This window comes from Enoplosus armatus, chromosome 13, assembly GCF_043641665.1.
Source record: "Enoplosus armatus isolate fEnoArm2 chromosome 13, fEnoArm2.hap1, whole genome shotgun sequence".
NCBI lineage: Eukaryota > Metazoa > Chordata > Actinopteri > Centrarchiformes > Enoplosidae > Enoplosus > Enoplosus armatus.
Window position 1 is genome coordinate 21274241 of NC_092192.1, and position 17750 is coordinate 21291990.

Genomic DNA, 17750 nt, shown 5'->3' on the forward strand with positions numbered 1-17750 from the left:
GCCTTGTTGAGAAAATGCTCTGTCACATTTTTGTTTTATTTTTTGCATACATACATTCATGTGGTCTGTCACAGTGGTGTACACATGTGCAAATGTAACAATTAAATACATTTAAGTTATTTGTCCCAAAGTTAAACATTAAACACGAAAACGAGAAAAAATAGCAACAGCAATAATTAAACAATGAATATGACATAAATTAAATAAAACCGTTAATAAAAAGTAACTTAAATAGCAATGGCTGACATCACAAAAATAAAAAATGATTTAAAATAACTGTTCTCAGGAAGGGCATATATCCAGTATATACCCGAGAGTGTGAAACAACAGATTATATATTTCTATGTATCATGGACACTCCTTCATTGTCATTCTACACAAACGACCCAGGTGGTAGACTCTTCTAGAAGTTGGTGCAGCGCAAGAAGTAGTCATTTCTCAGCACACGGAACAACCTGCCGCTGCGCAGGCTGTACTCAAACATGTAGGGTCCACTGTAGATGTAAGTAAAACCTGCAGGGCAGAGGCTCACTGTTAGTTTCTGTGCAAACGCTTTCTCATATCAGTGGTCACGACTTGGAAAACTCTGACGAGCTTTAAATGCTACTCACCTCTGTACTGCAAAGCTGCAGTCACCTTGCTGGTCAGGCCGGAGAAGGTCTCGTCCGACCGCTTGGGGAATCCCCGGTCCATGGTCTTTTTGGCCTCATCATAACTGAAGAAACACAGATAGTGATTAGACTGATTCGACACTCAAACCGTCTTGGAAACCATCAACACACCTGAAGAAGCAACCTGAATTGATTTCACATCACGTTGTTCGAACACACCTGTAGTAATTTCTGCCTACAAAGAACAGAGTCTTGCCAGATTCCGCATCGTAAAGGGCTGCATCGACTCTCTCCACCGTTCTGGGCAGACCAAAACTGGAAATTGATTTAGGATAGCCACGCACGAGATCATAGCCACTGAAAGCCCACACTCTGCTACCTGTATAGAGATGAAAAGAAAATACTTTTTAGCATATGCATGTAAAGGTAAATAATGTAGTCCATCTTTAGGTAGATATAGAGAACAAAAACAGTACCTTTAAAGAGAAAGATTCTGTCTGAGTATCGGCTTTCATAAGCAGCGTCGATGTTGATGGGGGCATTGGGCCAGAAGTTTGTGATGAGACTTTGCTGAGGTGTCCTGCTCTGGGGGTAGCTACGCCAGAAGAAGCTGAGAAAACACAAGAACAGGAATGATTGTTGAGCATCCCTTGACAGATAATGTTCAGATATTTGAGGCGTGCCACTGTATGTCTACAATACCTGTCCTTGAAGAAGAACATCTCTCCTCGCAGGGTGGCGACAGCGTCCAAGACCATGGTTGAATCACAGGCATCTGGGGTGGTGGGGGGCTCAGGTTCAGGCTTAACAGGATCTTTGTCAGGGTTTGGACCTGGAGGTTAAATAAAATCAGCGTCTCATTGCAACACAGAGATGTTGGTCAAGTGCTATTTGTGCAAACAGGCATCGATGATCCAGCCAGTTAGTACTAACCATAGAGAGACTGGATACCGTTGACATCATCCCGGGGCAGAACAAAGGTGTCAGGGTTTCTGTATGTGTACACAGGGTACATGAGAGCACCGGGATCATCAGAGTGAGACAAGCCCAGGGAGTGGCCGAACTCATGGGCAGCCACCATGAAGAGGATGTAGCCTACAGCAGAAAACACCAAATTACAGGTCAGTTACAGCGCCTCTCGGTGATGAGCATAGATCATGTAAAAACATACACTGACAGAGCAGTTAGTAAGTAAAAGAGACACTACGCAGAGCATCAATAACAAACGAACCGGTATTTGAGCGGAAAGTGAAGGTCTCATCTTCATCAAAGTGAGCATCTCCTCCAATGCCAGAGGATGGGGCGAAGGCGTGGGCAAGAGTGCCGTCAGGGCCATCAAAGGGGTAGAAATCGCCATGGTCTGTTTGCAAGAACATATTCACGTCAGGTTTTGCAGACCAAACAGAGCTACATATAGAGCAGCAAATCTGAGCCGGGCTTTCAGACAGCATCTCAGTGCTTTCCAATGTGCTTAAAGACAAAGGGAAAAGTTATTTTGTACTCACTTCTGCTGCCAAAGGAGATCATGATGTCAGCGATGCCACTGTAGATTCTTGTGAACCTCAGAGGAGTGACTTTGGCCCAAACCTGCAGCGCTTTCTCTATGGAGTCATCTACCTCTGGCTGAGACATGTCAGGTGTGTAGTTCTCTATCCTGTAGGACAGAAAAGTGGTCAAGAATATTATTAGATGGACTTACCACAATTACTGTTTCACACACATCTTCCCTCATTCACCTGTAGGTGAGGCTGTTTTTCATCCACTTGAGGTTATTTCCAAAGGTGGAGAAACGGGCTATGTTGCTGTCTGGAACGCCACAGCGGGGCTTCTTCATCATCTCTAAGGTATCAGCGTCCAGCGTCCCGGTGATCTGGAGACCGAAGAATCGCTGCATCTCACTCAGCTTCCTGCTCACCGGGCTGATCCCCCGTCTGATTGTTGGGCCGGTCTCCTCTGTTAGGTTGAAGAATTTCTTCAGGTAGCTCTGCAAGAGAGAACATCAGCTGGATCCTTAAATATGCATCAGCAGTGGAACACATATAATGTAGGAAGAAAGGATGCATTTGTCAATATGCAGAGAGGTATTTACATTAAGCAGCTACTTCATTTCTTCCTCAGTACAACAGCATAACATCCAGAACTCCTAGAGCATTCCCAAATGCACTTTAATGTAAAACTAGTGAGAATACATGAGCGAAAAGGCAAAGCAAGCATACATACCTCTGCAAAATTCTCATCCTGCACAGTAATCTGCGGTATTGGCACGCAGTAAACTGCGACCGCCAGGCTTAGTAGAATGCACAGATTGAAAGTCTTCATGTTTCGTTGAATTCAACTTGTGTTTCTGACCTGGAGGCAGCGGTTATATAGTCTGAGGATAGGGTGTGTTGAGCAACCACCTCCACGAGCCAGTGACTCAATATACCTTTTATGGATAAGAGAGGAAGTCTGGCTTTGATTGCTCATCCAAAAAAAAAGTTTCCCATAAGAAGATACTGTAATTATGATGACGACATGACACATTTAGGCTTGTTACATGCAACAGACTAAGCCTGGGAAGACGTTTGTGTGAAATAAAGATCAGAACAATCTCATGGATCTTTTTCAGATTCACTTCCAGATTGAGTTTTGAAATGTGTTTTATTTTGCAGAATCAGTTTTCGCTTTTCCAACTGTTGTCTTGCTCGTGGAAATCTTGTAGCTATTGCGAGCAAAAAGCAAAACATTCATGTGTATAATAATATACAATAATATACTTGTATCTGGATCCAGATCTGCCTCAAAATGAAAACAGTGATAGACATGCATAGGACACATGGTAGATTGTTTTAATTCAGGTAACTACGATATATTGTCATATTATTCCTTTAGCTTTTTTTCTTTCTGTGAATTTGTAAATTCGTAAATTACTGTTCTTATAGTTTCTTTTTTATAACAGCCTTTATTGTTTTTTTATTTATTATATCTTGATTATTCTTACTTATGTCTCTTGCTAGTGCACTATCCTGTATGCTGCTATGACAATGCAAATTCCCCCCGCTGAGGGATCAATAAAGGTTTATCTTTTAAGGATTATCTTATCAAAAATCAGCCTTATCTTGCAATGTTAAGAAATGTAGAAACGCCCTGCTTCCATCTGCTGAAGGAGCTCGTGTGGTATGACTGAAAGCTCCAGAACTGCTACTAAATGACCACATGAGGACATTGTTTTGTCAGCCTTTAACAAAATGTCAGAATCTGCAAATTATGCAAAAAATGAATCATTTGTTCCTTAATTCAAACCTGCGAAGCAGTGTAATTAAAATAACAAAGAAATAATAGACAAACAAATGACCTAAAATATAACAGCTGAAAATGAACATGAACATTGATTACATTCAATATTAGGTATTTAAATATTGGAATAAAATGTAAAATGAATGATGATTAGGGTGACAACAACTTCTTCTTCATCAGTGCGTTACTTTGTTCTCAAAGACATATATGTGACATGAGTTTTATAGCAGTGCTTGCCATTTTGTAAGTGTCTGACGATTTATTTTAATATTTTATATCAGTGTTTTTGTTGACCCTCAGGTTTTTCCATCATATAGTCCGGCCTCGACTCTCACAAACTCTTCTCCAGCCCTCTCACTGTTGCGGCTTCAGGTAAAACAGCGGTGCGCTTGCACACAAAACACATACATGTTGTGTCACGTCATTATGAACAAAAGCCCCGTTGCCCTACATTTCAAATGAAAGGTTCTGACAGGTTAGGGAGTACTCACCAATGGGAAAAATATTATTCATAGAAAACATGGAAAAGGGTTTTTCACTTGATGGAGGAGCTGCGTGAGTCAACTACAGGTGGTTATTTTCCATCCAGATTTGTCTGTAATATATATTACCACTGCAGCAATGTTAGTGGAAAGCTACATTTTGGTCACTGTTACTGTAAGAGTTGACACAGAGGAACAGTAATGTCTGATGCAATATGTTGTCTCAGGTAAATTGATCAACACCAGTGAATGCAGACACGCGGAAGTGTTGCAATGGAAAAGGTAAAGGTTTTTTAATCGGGAAAAAAAAGTTTGTTTGCCAATTTTAAAAAATCAATGTCACAGTGATGCAAAGGTAGGACCAAAAAACACATTTGAAATGTTGCATCTTTAGAAGAAATGTAGGTGCCATGCATTACATATGAAGATATTTCAAATCTTTAAAAAATCACACGCGTCTAGCAGCAACATTTGAATAAAACACGTACATTTAAAAAAATTAAAAAAACGTAAACTTTAAAACCAAACACAACACAAAAAAAACCTGTACTTTGATACAAGGTACAAATGCCATTATTACACCATTGTATTACACGCTGAGGTAACACTGTTTACCACTTCCCTGAATAAGTCATCAGTTCCCAGTTTGGTATTGGGTGCATGGGTTATTGCTGAATATACAGTTTTGTAACACTTTGTGTATACACACGCAGCGAATACACACACACACACACCATCATCATCATCATCAAAGTGCTCTCCTTCAATCACCTCCTCTCCGTCTCCAGCGCTTCGTTGTCACCCGTCTTCTTGCAGTCCAGCAGGTCATTAGCAGGGCTGGTGGAGGCGACGCGTTTGGAGTCGGGGTCAAACTTGTAGAGGATGTTTCCCTTGAAGAAGTGCACGAATCCTGTTGGGAGCGAGGTTTCATTATTGTGATACATAAAATGTGCATCAACGTTGGCACCGGAGGGGCTACAGTGCGTGAAGCATTATTAAAACAGCAGGTTATCATTGTTCACAGTGGTGATGCCAACAAACTGGCTGCTGGGGCTCCTGCGTCATTTTGTTGAATGCTCATTTAAACTTGTTTTATCTTTTCCTTTAGTGGACATGAAGTGGTTTTCCTTTCACCACCTGTCATTGCAAGAAGCTGTGGAGCTTCATGTGTAGCCTCTGCTATTTTAATCACATGCTTGCAACTGATGTTACTATTTACTGAAGCCTGTTGTGTAGCCACAAAGACAAAAGCGTACATCAAGTAGCAATGGAGCAATACAATGAATAAAGAAACTGTAGCAGCACATGCACGTACAGTAGGTTATACATGAACCTGATGTGGACCAGCACCAGCACCAGCACCGGCTAGGGACCTTTTGAAATGGATTCAGTGTCAGCCAGACAGGACGATCCACATTAAATACTGCTTCACGCAATGATGTTATGAAACTGTAACAATGCGCTTTCATTTGTATCATTTTTTGCTATATTCATGTTTGTTTACTTTTGTTTTTGTGAAGAAAAAAAGAGAAGCAACATTAGCAGTGGATAACACCTTACGTTTATCATTATTTGCAGGGATTCGTGCATCTGCTGGCAGTTGCCGTCCTGTCTGCATGTACTGCTAGAGCCTCATTGACGTGCGTCCTTTTGCTCTTTGTGCGTGGCTTTGTTATGGCGTGGGGCAAAATGGAAGCTATAGAAAATATTTTGACTTTGTGAAAGCAAAGAGTTTCCTATTGTTTGATTTGTTTGACTTGGCACATTGCCTTGTGGTGGAGAGGAAGAAAACCACCTGGTGTTGGTTGCTTTTTTCTTTTTTTTAAAACTACATTTAATTTCATGAAAGCATGTTCAAATGTTATGTGTGGCACATTTTTGTGAAAGGGAAGGCCGTAAAAGGAAGGGTGATGTAACTACCGTCGTAGAAGACGGCTGCATCTAGCGGAGTTGGAATCCCCGGCCACCGCTGCTCTGTAAGTGTCGGCGATCCCTCCATCATCCTCTGCTGCTCATTGTACCTAGATGCCGCACACAGCAAGACAGCACGTTAGAGCTTCGTCTCTGTGTTTTATAGCAATGGGAGTAGCAAAACCAGTGACAGCTAGCCACTCTGCTTAACGCACACAGGAAATGTGTAAGTTGTCAATACATCAAAACCCAATGATCAATTTTATTTACATAGGCCAATATCACAAATCACAAACTTGCTTCAAGGGGCTTTCACGACACCCTCCATCCTTAGACCCTCGATTCAGATAAGGAAAAAAAAAAAAACCTTTATAACAAGGATAAAAGAGCAGCAGAGGAGTAGATGTGTACAGAAGAGACCAACATAGTAAAATGATGGACTAGCATGACACAATTATAGATAGACTGGGATCCAGGACGTCTCCACCATGGATCTTAAACGTGAACTGTATGATGATAGGGCGAGATGTGTTTTATTCTGAAGAAACCATGATAATAAATCGATTACTTAATGTTACTGCATTTGAAGTTGCCTGATCTTTTAGATATCCGGGAATTAGGTTAGATACAGCAACAGTCCTACTTTAAAAACAACAATATCTGTCCATTCGGCACGCGGCCGTCAAGCACCTGGCTTCGCCTAGCATACAGACTGGAAACTGTGGGATCTGTCACACCTCCAACACTCGTGGCCAGTGAAGAACACAGTGTAGCGGTCATTTCTGAAGTGAAGAGCAGCATCTACAGATTTGATTCTGGAGGGGAAGCCCAAGTCCGAAATGTTTCTTGGAAAACCCTCCTCAAGTGTTAACTGCCTCAGCGTCCAGTACTGCTGACCTGAAACAAAAACATCAGCGTCTCACAGTCGCAGACACGGCATGCTGTTGAGGTATACCTGCTTTTATCAATAGAAAAGTCACAACTCAAGATGCTCTCTTCAAATATGACTTTCTTTTACCTTTGAAGAACACAATAACATTCCTCTCCACATTCTCATAGACAGCATCCAGGTAGGGAGGTACACTGTCTGGCCACAGACTGCTAATCAGGGTGATTCTTGTTTCATCAAACTGAGGGTGCTTGCGCCACATGAACCTGAGAAGACAGACAGTTATCTCCAACACCATTTCGATCTTTGTCCGGTCCGGCGACCTTGAAGCAAGGAGACGCCTGGCGAGAAGCAAGTCCTTCGTGACGCAGACATGCAGGTACAGGGACAGCCTTACACACACACACACACACACACACACACACACCTGTCTTTGAAAAAGAGGACCTCCTGTTGTAATTCTGTTACAGCATCAAAGGACAGGTCTTGATCACATTTGTCAGGCGTCCTTGGAGGAGGTTTTTTTGAGAATAGTGAGGCGAAATTGGAACTGATACCTGCAGGCAACAGAAGCAAACAGTTGAAGTGCCTTTCTGACAGAAACAATAAATGCACCCAAATAAAAGCTGCATGTGTGCAGGGACTGTGACTGTGATTTACATTAGCAGGCCTTATGTGTTAATGTCATTTCATAACGCAGCCGACTCACTCGTGTATCCCTTTTAGATCTACAGTGTGTAATAATACAGATAGCAGACTTGAAATGGGGAAATCTAAGACCGTGAGAACTGGACAATTCAGATTTGGAAATAAAGCCTTGACGCTGGTCACTGTCTAGTAACTTTAACGTCACTGCGCAAATTTCAGCATAGCAATGATGACACATTAGAAAGAGGATGTTGTGGTTTTTCAGCTTTGGGAGCTGCTGTCTTACACCACTGCAGTGGCAGCAAAAACACAATGATCAACACCAAGTTAGTGTTTGATTACACAGCGTCATCGTGTGAAGTTAAAGCAAAATTAAAGTGGGCAGGTTATACAGTCTCAGTCTCACAACAACATGTATTTCATTTTCTGCCCGCTGTGGAAAAGAATCAGCATTCAACTCACCATACAGGTGCTGGACATCTTTGACATCGCGGAGGGAGAGCTGCAGCTCATGGTTGGGGGCGAAGTTGTACGCTGGGTACATGATAGCTCCGGGGTCGGGCGAGTGGGGCAGGCCGAGTGCATGTCCGAATTCATGGACTGCTACAGCAAATAGGTTGAAACCTGGAGCAGGAATGCAAACCTTGTGAGGGTTTTTACGGCACAGAGAGGTGGCAAAGCCGCTGCTATTCTACCCCAAATACATGGCACACCATCTGTGGTGTGATATGTTCTCAAGATATCTCATATCAGACTTTAATTTGGACAAATAATGTGAATCTGTGGTTACTCCAGGTGTGGTTGCTTTCCAGTCTATATTCAGTTGGCCCAACAAAATGTAATATAGCCTACAGTAGTATACAGAAGTAGTGAGTGTGTGTGTGTGTGTGTGTGCACGTGTGAGATTGCTAGCTCTTGTACCAGTAGAATTAAAGCTCCAGTTTTCATCAGCATCGAAGTGTATGTCTCCACCAATACCATACCCGGGCAGAAAGGCATGAGCCAGGATTCCTCCTTTGCCATCAAAAGGTGAGCCGTCCTTATGGTCTGCAACAAACAGTCAACTGTTATGCTCAGTGAACCCTGCCCTCACCGCGCAATGCAACTTGACTTGAGGAGATCTGGTTGTCTTTGGAGCTCACCGCCATTGTGGAAGGAGATGACAATGTCAGCCTCTTTCCTGCTCCGCTTGCGGAATTTCATGGGCGCGACGTTGGACCAGAGCCTCCATGCCGCTCTGAAGACCTTGTGAACCTTTGAGGTGGGGATGGGGAGGTTGTAGCCAGCGATCCTGAGGAGCAGAGATAGTTTTACTACTTAATTTGATTAATCTTTGACTGCTGATTGTCTTTCTCTATTACAGGAAGAAGAGTAGAATCATCTTTTTTGACTATATGGGTCTATGGATGGCAATGCCAAACATACACTATCGGATGGATTGCCATGAAATTTGGTACAGCCATTCATGGCCTCCTCAGAATAAATTGTGAGAACTCTCGTGATCCCTCAACATTTCCTCTAGCATCGTCGTCACGTCGAAATTTAAATGTGTCCAATAATACTTGATACTGGTTTTTGTCCTGCAAAACTAATGACATTCCCATCAGCCTCAGCTGTACACCACTGCGATGGTGAACATGGTCAACATTACACCCGCTAAACATAAGCATGTTTGCATTGCTCTTGTGTTCATGTCGCCATGCTTGTGTTAGCATTTAGCTCAAAGTGCCGCCGTGCCTCAGTACAGCCTCACAGTGGTGATGGGATGCTCTTCAGTGTTGCAGTCTGTGATTTCGCCTGATGGGACGCGTTCGCTTTTCAGTAAAAATCACATTGGCACCGCTTTCACTGATCACTTGTAACCTGTAGCTGAGGGTGCTCTTCTTCCAGCGAATCGTCTCTCCAAATCGCTCCACATCCGACAGACCACAACGCGGCCTCTTCATTACCGCCAGGGTCTCTTTGGTCAGCTCTCCGCTTGGGGGCAAACCAAAGAAGCGCTGCATCTTCTGGACGTTGTCACAGAGTCCAGTCGTCCAATCAGCGTCTGCATCTGTGTCTGTAGTCCTCTTATGTCTCTCTGACTTGGGCTCGTAGCCATAGAAGTGCCGCAGATATTCCTGAAGAAGACACTTCAGTCAGCATGCAAAAGGGTGTATTACTGCAGTCAACTGAAATGCAATGAATGTACGCTGAGCTGACCGTTCAAACACATCAAGTTCACTTCTTTCTGTACCCAAAGGATTTCACAATCTACCACAATCTATTTACAAAAGGCGGCTCATAGCTTTTGTAGCATTTAACTGCAGCACATTTTCCGTAAGAGATATGTTTTGCACAATTTCGTCATTGCCGTATTTTGTCCACACAGGCTCATTCATTTCGACTGAGTTAATCACATCACTCCAGTCCTCAGATCTTTACACCTGCTTCCTGTTTGTCAGAGACTTCTGTTGGTTTTACTGTCCCCAGAGTCAAGACTAAACACGAGAAGCAGCATTCAGTTTTTATGCACCACTTATCTGGAACAAGCTCCCGGAAAGCTCGAGGTCCTCTACCCTCAGTTCTTTCGAACCAGGGCTTAAAACTCTTCTGTTTGCTTGGGACTATTTTATTTGTGTCGTATATCTTATTTTGTGTAACTCTTTTTAAAATCCTATTTATGTATGTCTTTATATATTGCCTTGCGTTACGTCGTTTCTTAATGCCTTTCTGTCTTAAAGTAAAGCCCTTTGAATTTGCCTTGAAAGGTACAGTACAAATAAACTCGCCTCGCCTCGCCTCACGGTCTTGACAGTAAACATTCCAAACATTTTCTCAAACCTTTAATAATAGAACGGTGCAGTAACGTTGCTGCACTCATGTAATTGTAGGTGTCAACAGCAGCCGCACAAGGCCTGAAGATACTGCGGCCTCTGACTGATTCACTGTAGCACCTCTGTGACGTGGCTGCTGATTGTTTGTCAATGATTTTGTACTCAAATGAAAAAACAAAAAGTATACAAGTGTAAATAATATATAGATAAAGTACTAGTATTAAAAGTCCATTTAATAAGGACAGTCATTAAGTGTAAGGCTGGTATCAATATGTACAAAATATACTAATAGTAAGTAATAGTAAGTAAAAGTATAATTGGACTATTTTTGGGCCAACAAAAAGTAAATGGTTAAAGAACTAGCAGTGGGTATTGATATTGGTGCCTGTATGATTCCTTATTTTGGGAAATGTAAACATATTTGACGTTTTTTTATTTTTAACAAAATATGTGAAATATGTGACCAACTTTCAGTACTTGACAGTTAATGACAGTGAAACAGTATTATAGAAATCATATTTACAGAAAACACAATTGAACACTTTACTGACTATATGAAATATGAAAAATCTCAGTTAATAAAGGACCATTATCATGATTCATCAGAAAATGTGAAACTTAAATGTGGGACATTTCAGATCAAGCTGACATGTGTGCACAGGATCGGCAGTCATCGAATATGCTTCACTTACATTCAGTAATTATAACTGACAGTGACTGTCTGTGGCTGCGGCTGCTCACATGTTTTGACTGCTGTTATTTCCCGACTCCACTATCTGCTCCCACACGATAACGCTGGCTCTGTAAGACGCATCTCCCACTGTTACTGCCTTCTTGAGAAGTGAGTCCAGTCAGACTGATAGGAGCGGAGCCAACTTTCATACAGAATCATTATCAGCGCGTCCGACTTCAGATGAGGTTTCACAGAAATAATTCAGTTAGCTAATTAAGATATTGTATGAAGATTTCTTTTGTTATCTCATCATTAGAAGTAAAACAAAGTTGTGTATTATTTTCACCCAACAAAATGATCACGCCGTGTACCCGTGATATCACAAGAGTACACACAGCAGCTCTCAGCTTCCAGCAGAACGAGCATCAAGAACTGATGACTGGAGATTTCAGACGGTGACGGATATATTCACCAAGACACATGGCAAGGAATCTCTCACGTATAATAAGTAATATGTTGCTCTTCTTTTAGGAGCTGATTTGAACCTGATTTTGCTCCACAGTAACAAAAAAACAAAAAAAAAAAACAGCTCTCACTGAACACCATGGGCACTCAATCCACCAAGTGATTGAAGTTTTGGTAACGTAGTGGCTAAAAAATGGAAGGGAAACAATGACAATGATTGTCATGTGGGGAAAAAAAATGCCAATAAAAAAGAAAAACAATTATACCTCCAAAGAAATGTTTGTCTGTGTAACAAGGCACAAATAAACTAGCTTACATGGAATGACTTCTTTCAATATTCCTGTTCAATGATGATGTGTATCCCCAAATAAAAGGATTCTTCTTTAAAATAGCACTTTAAAGCATAAAACTGTTTTAGTTGCTATAAATGTGCGGAGGTGAAGATCTCCGGAGCCATGTACCGTGTTTTTCTGGAAACAGAAACACAGATCCTATCAGTGGGTCAACAGTGAGGTCATTTAAGAAGCTTTTAGGGAAATCCAGCACTTAGCTGAACTAACAAATCCTTACACCTGAGCAAAGCTCCACTCAGGTCAAGGTAGCTGTCCAGAGTGAATCTGCCATAAATAAAACAACACTATCCCAGCGCAGAGACCTGTACATTCGTTTTTTTCTGACAGGGGTCATATCCCATGTAAACTGGTAAATACCTCTGCAAGCTCCCGGTCAGCTTCAGGCGCTCCATCGTGGGGCTGTGTAGGCAGCTCTGGGGTTCGGAGAGGCAAGGCCGTGACACGAGTCTGGCCGGGCGCCATGAGAGTCAGAAGACTCAGCCAGAGCATCTTCATGTTTGACGAGCAGGAGTCCCGGCGAGCCAGCCTGTCTCTGAGATGTGCAGCTGCTGATACTCAGGGCCGTATGCAAAGCTGCAGCGTGGGCCACCTGTTAATTATGTGTGAGCGCTCCTGTCCCAACAAGAACCGCTTGGTGGCTCCGCGCATAACAGGGTCTTCTTTAATGTCTCTCTTGTCTCCTCTAAAGGCCCTTATTTATAAAGCCTCTCAGAGTAGGAAATCAGTCCTAACTGGCCCAAAATTCTCAGAAACAGTCCCACTTTTAGATTTAGTGGTAAAAACATTTTTTTTTTCTTTTTATCAACATTGCTAAACTTAGTATGAAACTGCCCCTATCTCCTGCAGGGTTCAGGGGAACTGCAGAGCTGTCCCAACCTGCAAGTGGACGACGACGACGACGGCGACACAGTACGCACATGGGAACTTTACTATACCAATCAGGTATGCTACAAAGATTAAATTCTCCATTCTTCTGGATGATAATGTCAGGGATAATCTTGGATTCTATGTAACTGTGTGTGCTCTGCAGAAAAACAACCGCTTTCGTTTCACACACACCATGAATCACGTTTACGAGCGCGCTGATTCGCGATGGAACTACTGTGAGTCCTTTTTGTCGCATGCCAGAGCTCCAAAACCGCATGTTCAGAACAATACATAAACACTTCTTATATGCAAAACAGTATATAAGAGGTGTTACAGAACATTACAGTGTAATTTTATGATGGCAGATAATTGAGGGGTTAAAAACCTGGGCACTCTGGGTTATAGCCCACAGACACGCATTAATCATAGTCTTCATTTTTACTCAACTGTGCTGCAAAGTGGGAAAAAATATGGTTATAATTCCTGCCGAATCAGGAAAATCTAAAATAAGAAAAGAATGATATTGGGGATTAAGTCAAGAACTGATGCGGTGCAGAAGCATTTAAAGTATGGTACATTTGTGACTTTAATCTCAGAGAATTTGTGAGGTTTTTCTTTTTTTTCTCAAAAGTGTACGACTTTATAATCTCAGAGAATATTTCACTTTCTTTCTTACTTTCTGGCTTTAATCTCAACTGCTTGTTTGTTCTACCTTAAAATGTACAGTAACCTTTAAAAAAACCCCAAAAAAAACAAGGAAGTCTGCCAGAGTATGCCCAGTGTTTCAGCAGCGACGTCAGAAGCAGCTGCCTCTCCGTAGGTGCTTTCAGTCAGCGGGCATTCCCAACATGAGTCAGCTCGGTAATGACGAGGCGTCACCAGATTAAATCTGTTTTACGGCTGCGACATGCACCTGAACCCGGGACCAAGACCTCTACACCTGGAGACAATCTAATGGCAGTCAATACAACTAAGACTGAGTCAAAGGAGGTGGGGACACTGGGAAAAACCTGCTAATGGTTCTCATTAGGACTCTATTACACACCGCACCGGCACTGACTCATAATGTCTTCCCATACTGTCCCTGCAGGCTAAAACTGGATTTGGTGTTTCCAATAACATTACATGAATGAAGCGCTGTTGCTTTGCAGTAAGTGGGTGATGACTGTGGTGGAACTTAACCAAGTACATTTACTCAAGCACTGTACGAATTTGAGGTACTTGCACTTTACTTGAGTCTTTTCTTTTCATACCACTTTCTACACCACCACATCTCAGAGGGAAATATACTTTTTAACTCCACCACATTTATCTGAGTGCTTTCGTTCCTTTTTACTTCACAAATGAAGGGTTTGGCATACAAATGAAACTACCCAACAACAACAAAAAAATCATTGGCAACTAGTTTGATAAGTATTTCAGTCATTTTTCATTCAATACATTCCACGGTTCCAGCTTCACAGATGTGAATGCGTAATAATGCTGAATCCTGGACAGAACAGACGCTGTGAAGGTGTCACTTTGGGCTCTGGGTAATTGTGACGGCATTTCTCACTATTTTCAGACTTTTTACAAAGCAAACAATCAATTGATTCATGGAGAAGAGGATCATCAGATTAACCCCACAATGAAAAACATCAGTTGCCAACTACAACAATAAAAATCTGTTTATATGAATGAATGAGTAATAATAATCTAATGAGATAATATATAATAGTCACAGGGGCCATTTTTCGATTACATCATTTTACTTCAATACAGGACTTTTACTTGTAACAGAGCATTTGAACAGAGTGATATTAGTGCTTTTACTCAAGTGAAGGATCTGAATACTTCCTCATCCACTGGGTGACGATTTAAAGTGATTGGTGTCTTTCTCCCAGATGTTTTTTCCAGCATGCAGATTTACATTGCACACCACTCTGAGCAGATCACTGACTTTCAAACGAAAACCATCTAACAAATGTTAATCATTTGACATTTCCTCCTTTGGTCAACACGGGGGAGGAAATGATAAATTATTTGAACTACAAGGTTTTAAACAGGTTCGTGGCATCAAATATCAAAGTCCAAACTTTTCCATCGGCGTTTTGAATCCAAACGCTCAGTCGAGGGTCGTTCACATGCCAGGCAAACGAAGAAGGCAGGGGATTTTTACAGATTGGTCACCACACGGAAGACGTGTCTTCCTCCTTTTCTCAATAAACCAATGAAGTTGTGTCAAACAAGTGCTTAAAGCTGTGCCAGCTGTGGAATGTGTGTGTGTGTGTGTGTGTGTGTGTGTGTGATTGTGTTTTTGCAAAAAAAAGTCTGAAAGCCAGAGCTCTGTGTTTTGAGTAATGACAGTGTAGGCTCTCTGTTATGTTCAGGATACCTCCCTCTGCTACGCACTCTGATCCACAGTGTGTGTGTGTGTGTGTGTATTATACTATTTATGCAAAGCCTGATTGATGTGTGTACAGCAAAATGACATCATCTGAATCAATAGCTGATGCGGAGGCCAACATCCTGTTGAAAATGACAGTGACAGGAGAGGTTTGGAAAGAACATAACAGCACTTGTGGAACATTCAGCGTCGACCGCCTTTACATAACAATGTTTATGTATGATACCCAGAGAGGAATGTGTCGTACCCTGGATGTCGAAATGATTCTCTGTCTAAACTTGCTCTTCTCACAGCACACTGAGAGATGTCTAGAGACCCTGATTGTCAGGGTCTGTCAATTGCAGCCAGGAAGATAAAGAAGGACAACAACGTGTTAATGGCAAACTATTTTTTTTGGATCACATCGCAGAATACATCGTTTTGGTTTGGTTTGGTTTGGTTTGACTCTGTCCTAAAACAACCCACACGGAGCACACTATGTTCACACTACGACAAACACTGAGGCTGCTCTCTAGTGCGCTCAAACGCCTGTAAGCTGCTGCTAAATACTGAACCCTGTCAGCCATGTTTTACCGTTTTAGTGATTTCAAATGTGCTATGCAGACTCTTTTTTTGCAATCAAAGATGTTACATGTCATCTTTAACAGGTATATGTGAAGTGTCAGACAAAGCGATTGATTATTGGCTCTAATCAGTCATCTGTCTGCATCTTCTCATCGGCTTTTGGAAGGAGCAGAAGGAGTCCTGATCCAGTGCTGGAGTTTGAGAGAAAACCTAAAGGGTCACGTACATCCACATTGCCGTCGTTACGTATGGTGAAGTGTCTGACACGCCTTCATGTTCTCTGAAACCTGTGGGCAGTTTCTTGTGACGAACTCATGTGACTCAATAAGGACTCTGTGACTACAAGAGCAAATCAGTAACAGGGCCCTTAAATGAAACGTCCAGGTGACGCACACTCTTCAGCTGTGTCCAACACGAGCTGGTAGTCTTGCTCTGGAGCAAGCCTTCTGCATGCTGCAGTTATTATGGTCTGCAGCGATACCACAACACTTCCTCAGAGAACACAGACTGTTTCCTCAGAATCTGCACTGAGTGGGTTGTCTGATAACGTTGTGTGTCAAAAGCGTGATGTTTGGTCATACTATGACCTCAGCAGGAAATATCTGAATCCACTCTACAAATGCCGGCTTCCCAGCTCAAATGCAGGGAAAGAGCAAACAACCCCCATATCCATGAGAATCAGGAGCATTACGGAAACACGGCGCCCGCAGTGTGTTTGAGCCACAGCCAGTAAACGACGGTTCAATTCAATTCAAACCCCAAACAACATAACACTATCTGTGATAAGATGCACAAAACTGTAGATAGAGATTTCATGAGTCACACTGTCAGTGTTCTAACGGTTACTGACACCGCAGCCTTCGTGTCGTATTCAAATAGCATACGTTTGTCATGAACACGAGGAGAAATACAGTGTGCGGCTTCAAAGAAACCAAATAAAGTTCTTCTGTAGACAAACTGTCGGGACACATTTTCTTTTATTTGACAATACAGGACATCATTAAAGACTGGCACATGACCAAAGTTCAACAAAGATGTTGGCAGAGTTTGCTCTTCTGGCCTCAACGCATGAGGATTATCACTTACAGCTACGGTTAACGTCATCAGAACAGCCTGCGACTAAGATGTCGGACACATGAAATGAATGGAAGGCCAAAGAATCAGGCACCCGCTTTGCATTAGAAGCACTGTTATTGTTTGTCCTCCTGATGCCGTAGCTGCTAATGATCAGTGGAAGGGCACAATGCACAGCACGGGGGGGGACAACTTGAATGGTTTATCATGAACATCAAGGCAACTTGGATTACACTGCAAGGATAACAGTAAGGCACCCTCTTTGATGACTGCTTACCTCTACTGATGAGCAGCGATTTCAAGATAATAACATACAGATTCCACACAGACATTTGAACAATGTTAATACTTTTATACATTTGTGCTTATGAACGTTTGTAACACTGGGTTCACGCAACTGTTATACCCAAGCACATGAGAGTGAGTGACACAGCGTGTAGGCATGATGAAATATGAATGTATCGTGCGTCGCCTCAGGAGATGATCCGGCACGGAGCAGTTTAGGACAAACACAAATATATCCGTACAACAACAATGTTGTGCATCTTCCAGTTCACCACAAGTCCTTCAAGCTCCAGGTTCTATTGTTACCACTACATATCCACAATTTCACAGTAGCAACACAAACAAATGAAAAGCCCTTCATTTCACAGATCCGGGACATGAAGCCCGAGGAAAAGATCCTACAGTTCTACAGTAGGTAGGTGGCAATGTCTGAAGTAAGCTGGAAATTGA

General features: G+C 42.2%; 2 protein-coding genes across 2 annotated transcripts; both read right to left on the minus strand.

Moving 5' to 3' along the window:
• Window positions 1–17: 17 nt before the first annotated feature.
• On the minus strand, window positions 18–2930 carry LOC139294900 (collagenase 3-like). The gene is made up of 10 exons (XM_070916887.1): window positions 2832–2930; window positions 2348–2595; window positions 2117–2265; window positions 1843–1971; window positions 1545–1706; window positions 1314–1443; window positions 1088–1221; window positions 831–990; window positions 612–715; window positions 18–513 (listed from the first exon to the last, which is right to left on the minus strand). Exons 1-10 carry the CDS (start codon window positions 2928–2930, stop codon window positions 404–406), a joined length of 1425 nt encoding a protein of 474 aa, XP_070772988.1. The 3' UTR covers window positions 18–403.
• Window positions 2931–4933: 2003 nt separating this feature from the next.
• On the minus strand, window positions 4934–12619 carry LOC139294901 (matrix metalloproteinase-18). Its single transcript, XM_070916888.1, has 10 exons — window positions 12482–12619; window positions 9681–9937; window positions 8960–9108; window positions 8739–8864; window positions 8280–8441; window positions 7597–7726; window positions 7299–7435; window positions 7018–7177; window positions 6290–6390; window positions 4934–5279 (listed from the first exon to the last, which is right to left on the minus strand). The coding sequence occupies exons 1-10, from the start codon at window positions 12617–12619 to the stop codon at window positions 5137–5139; spliced, it is 1503 nt and encodes a 500-aa protein (XP_070772989.1). The 3' UTR covers window positions 4934–5136.
• Window positions 12620–17750: the final 5131 nt, after the last annotated feature.

Coding starts and splice junctions, on each gene's coding strand:
- LOC139294900 (XM_070916887.1), bottom strand. CDS start 2,930: ATGAAGACTTTCAATCTGTGCATTCTACTAAGCCTGGCGGTCGCAGTT. Junction 2,266..2,347: donor AAAAACAGCCTCACCTACAG/GTGAATGAGGGA, acceptor TCTGTCCTACAG/GATAGAGAACTACACACCTG. Junction 991..1,087: donor CAGAATCTTTCTCTTTAAAG/GTACTGTTTTTG, acceptor ATCTCTATACAG/GTAGCAGAGTGTGGGCTTTC.
- LOC139294901 (XM_070916888.1), bottom strand. CDS start 12,619: ATGAAGATGCTCTGGCTGAGTCTTCTGACTCTCATGGCGCCCGGCCAG. Junction 8,442..8,738: donor CTGGAGCTTTAATTCTACTG/GTACAAGAGCTA, acceptor TTCCTGCTCCAG/GTTTCAACCTATTTGCTGTA. Junction 5,280..6,289: donor TGCAGCCGTCTTCTACGACG/GTAGTTACATCA, acceptor CGCTCCCAACAG/GATTCGTGCACTTCTTCAAG.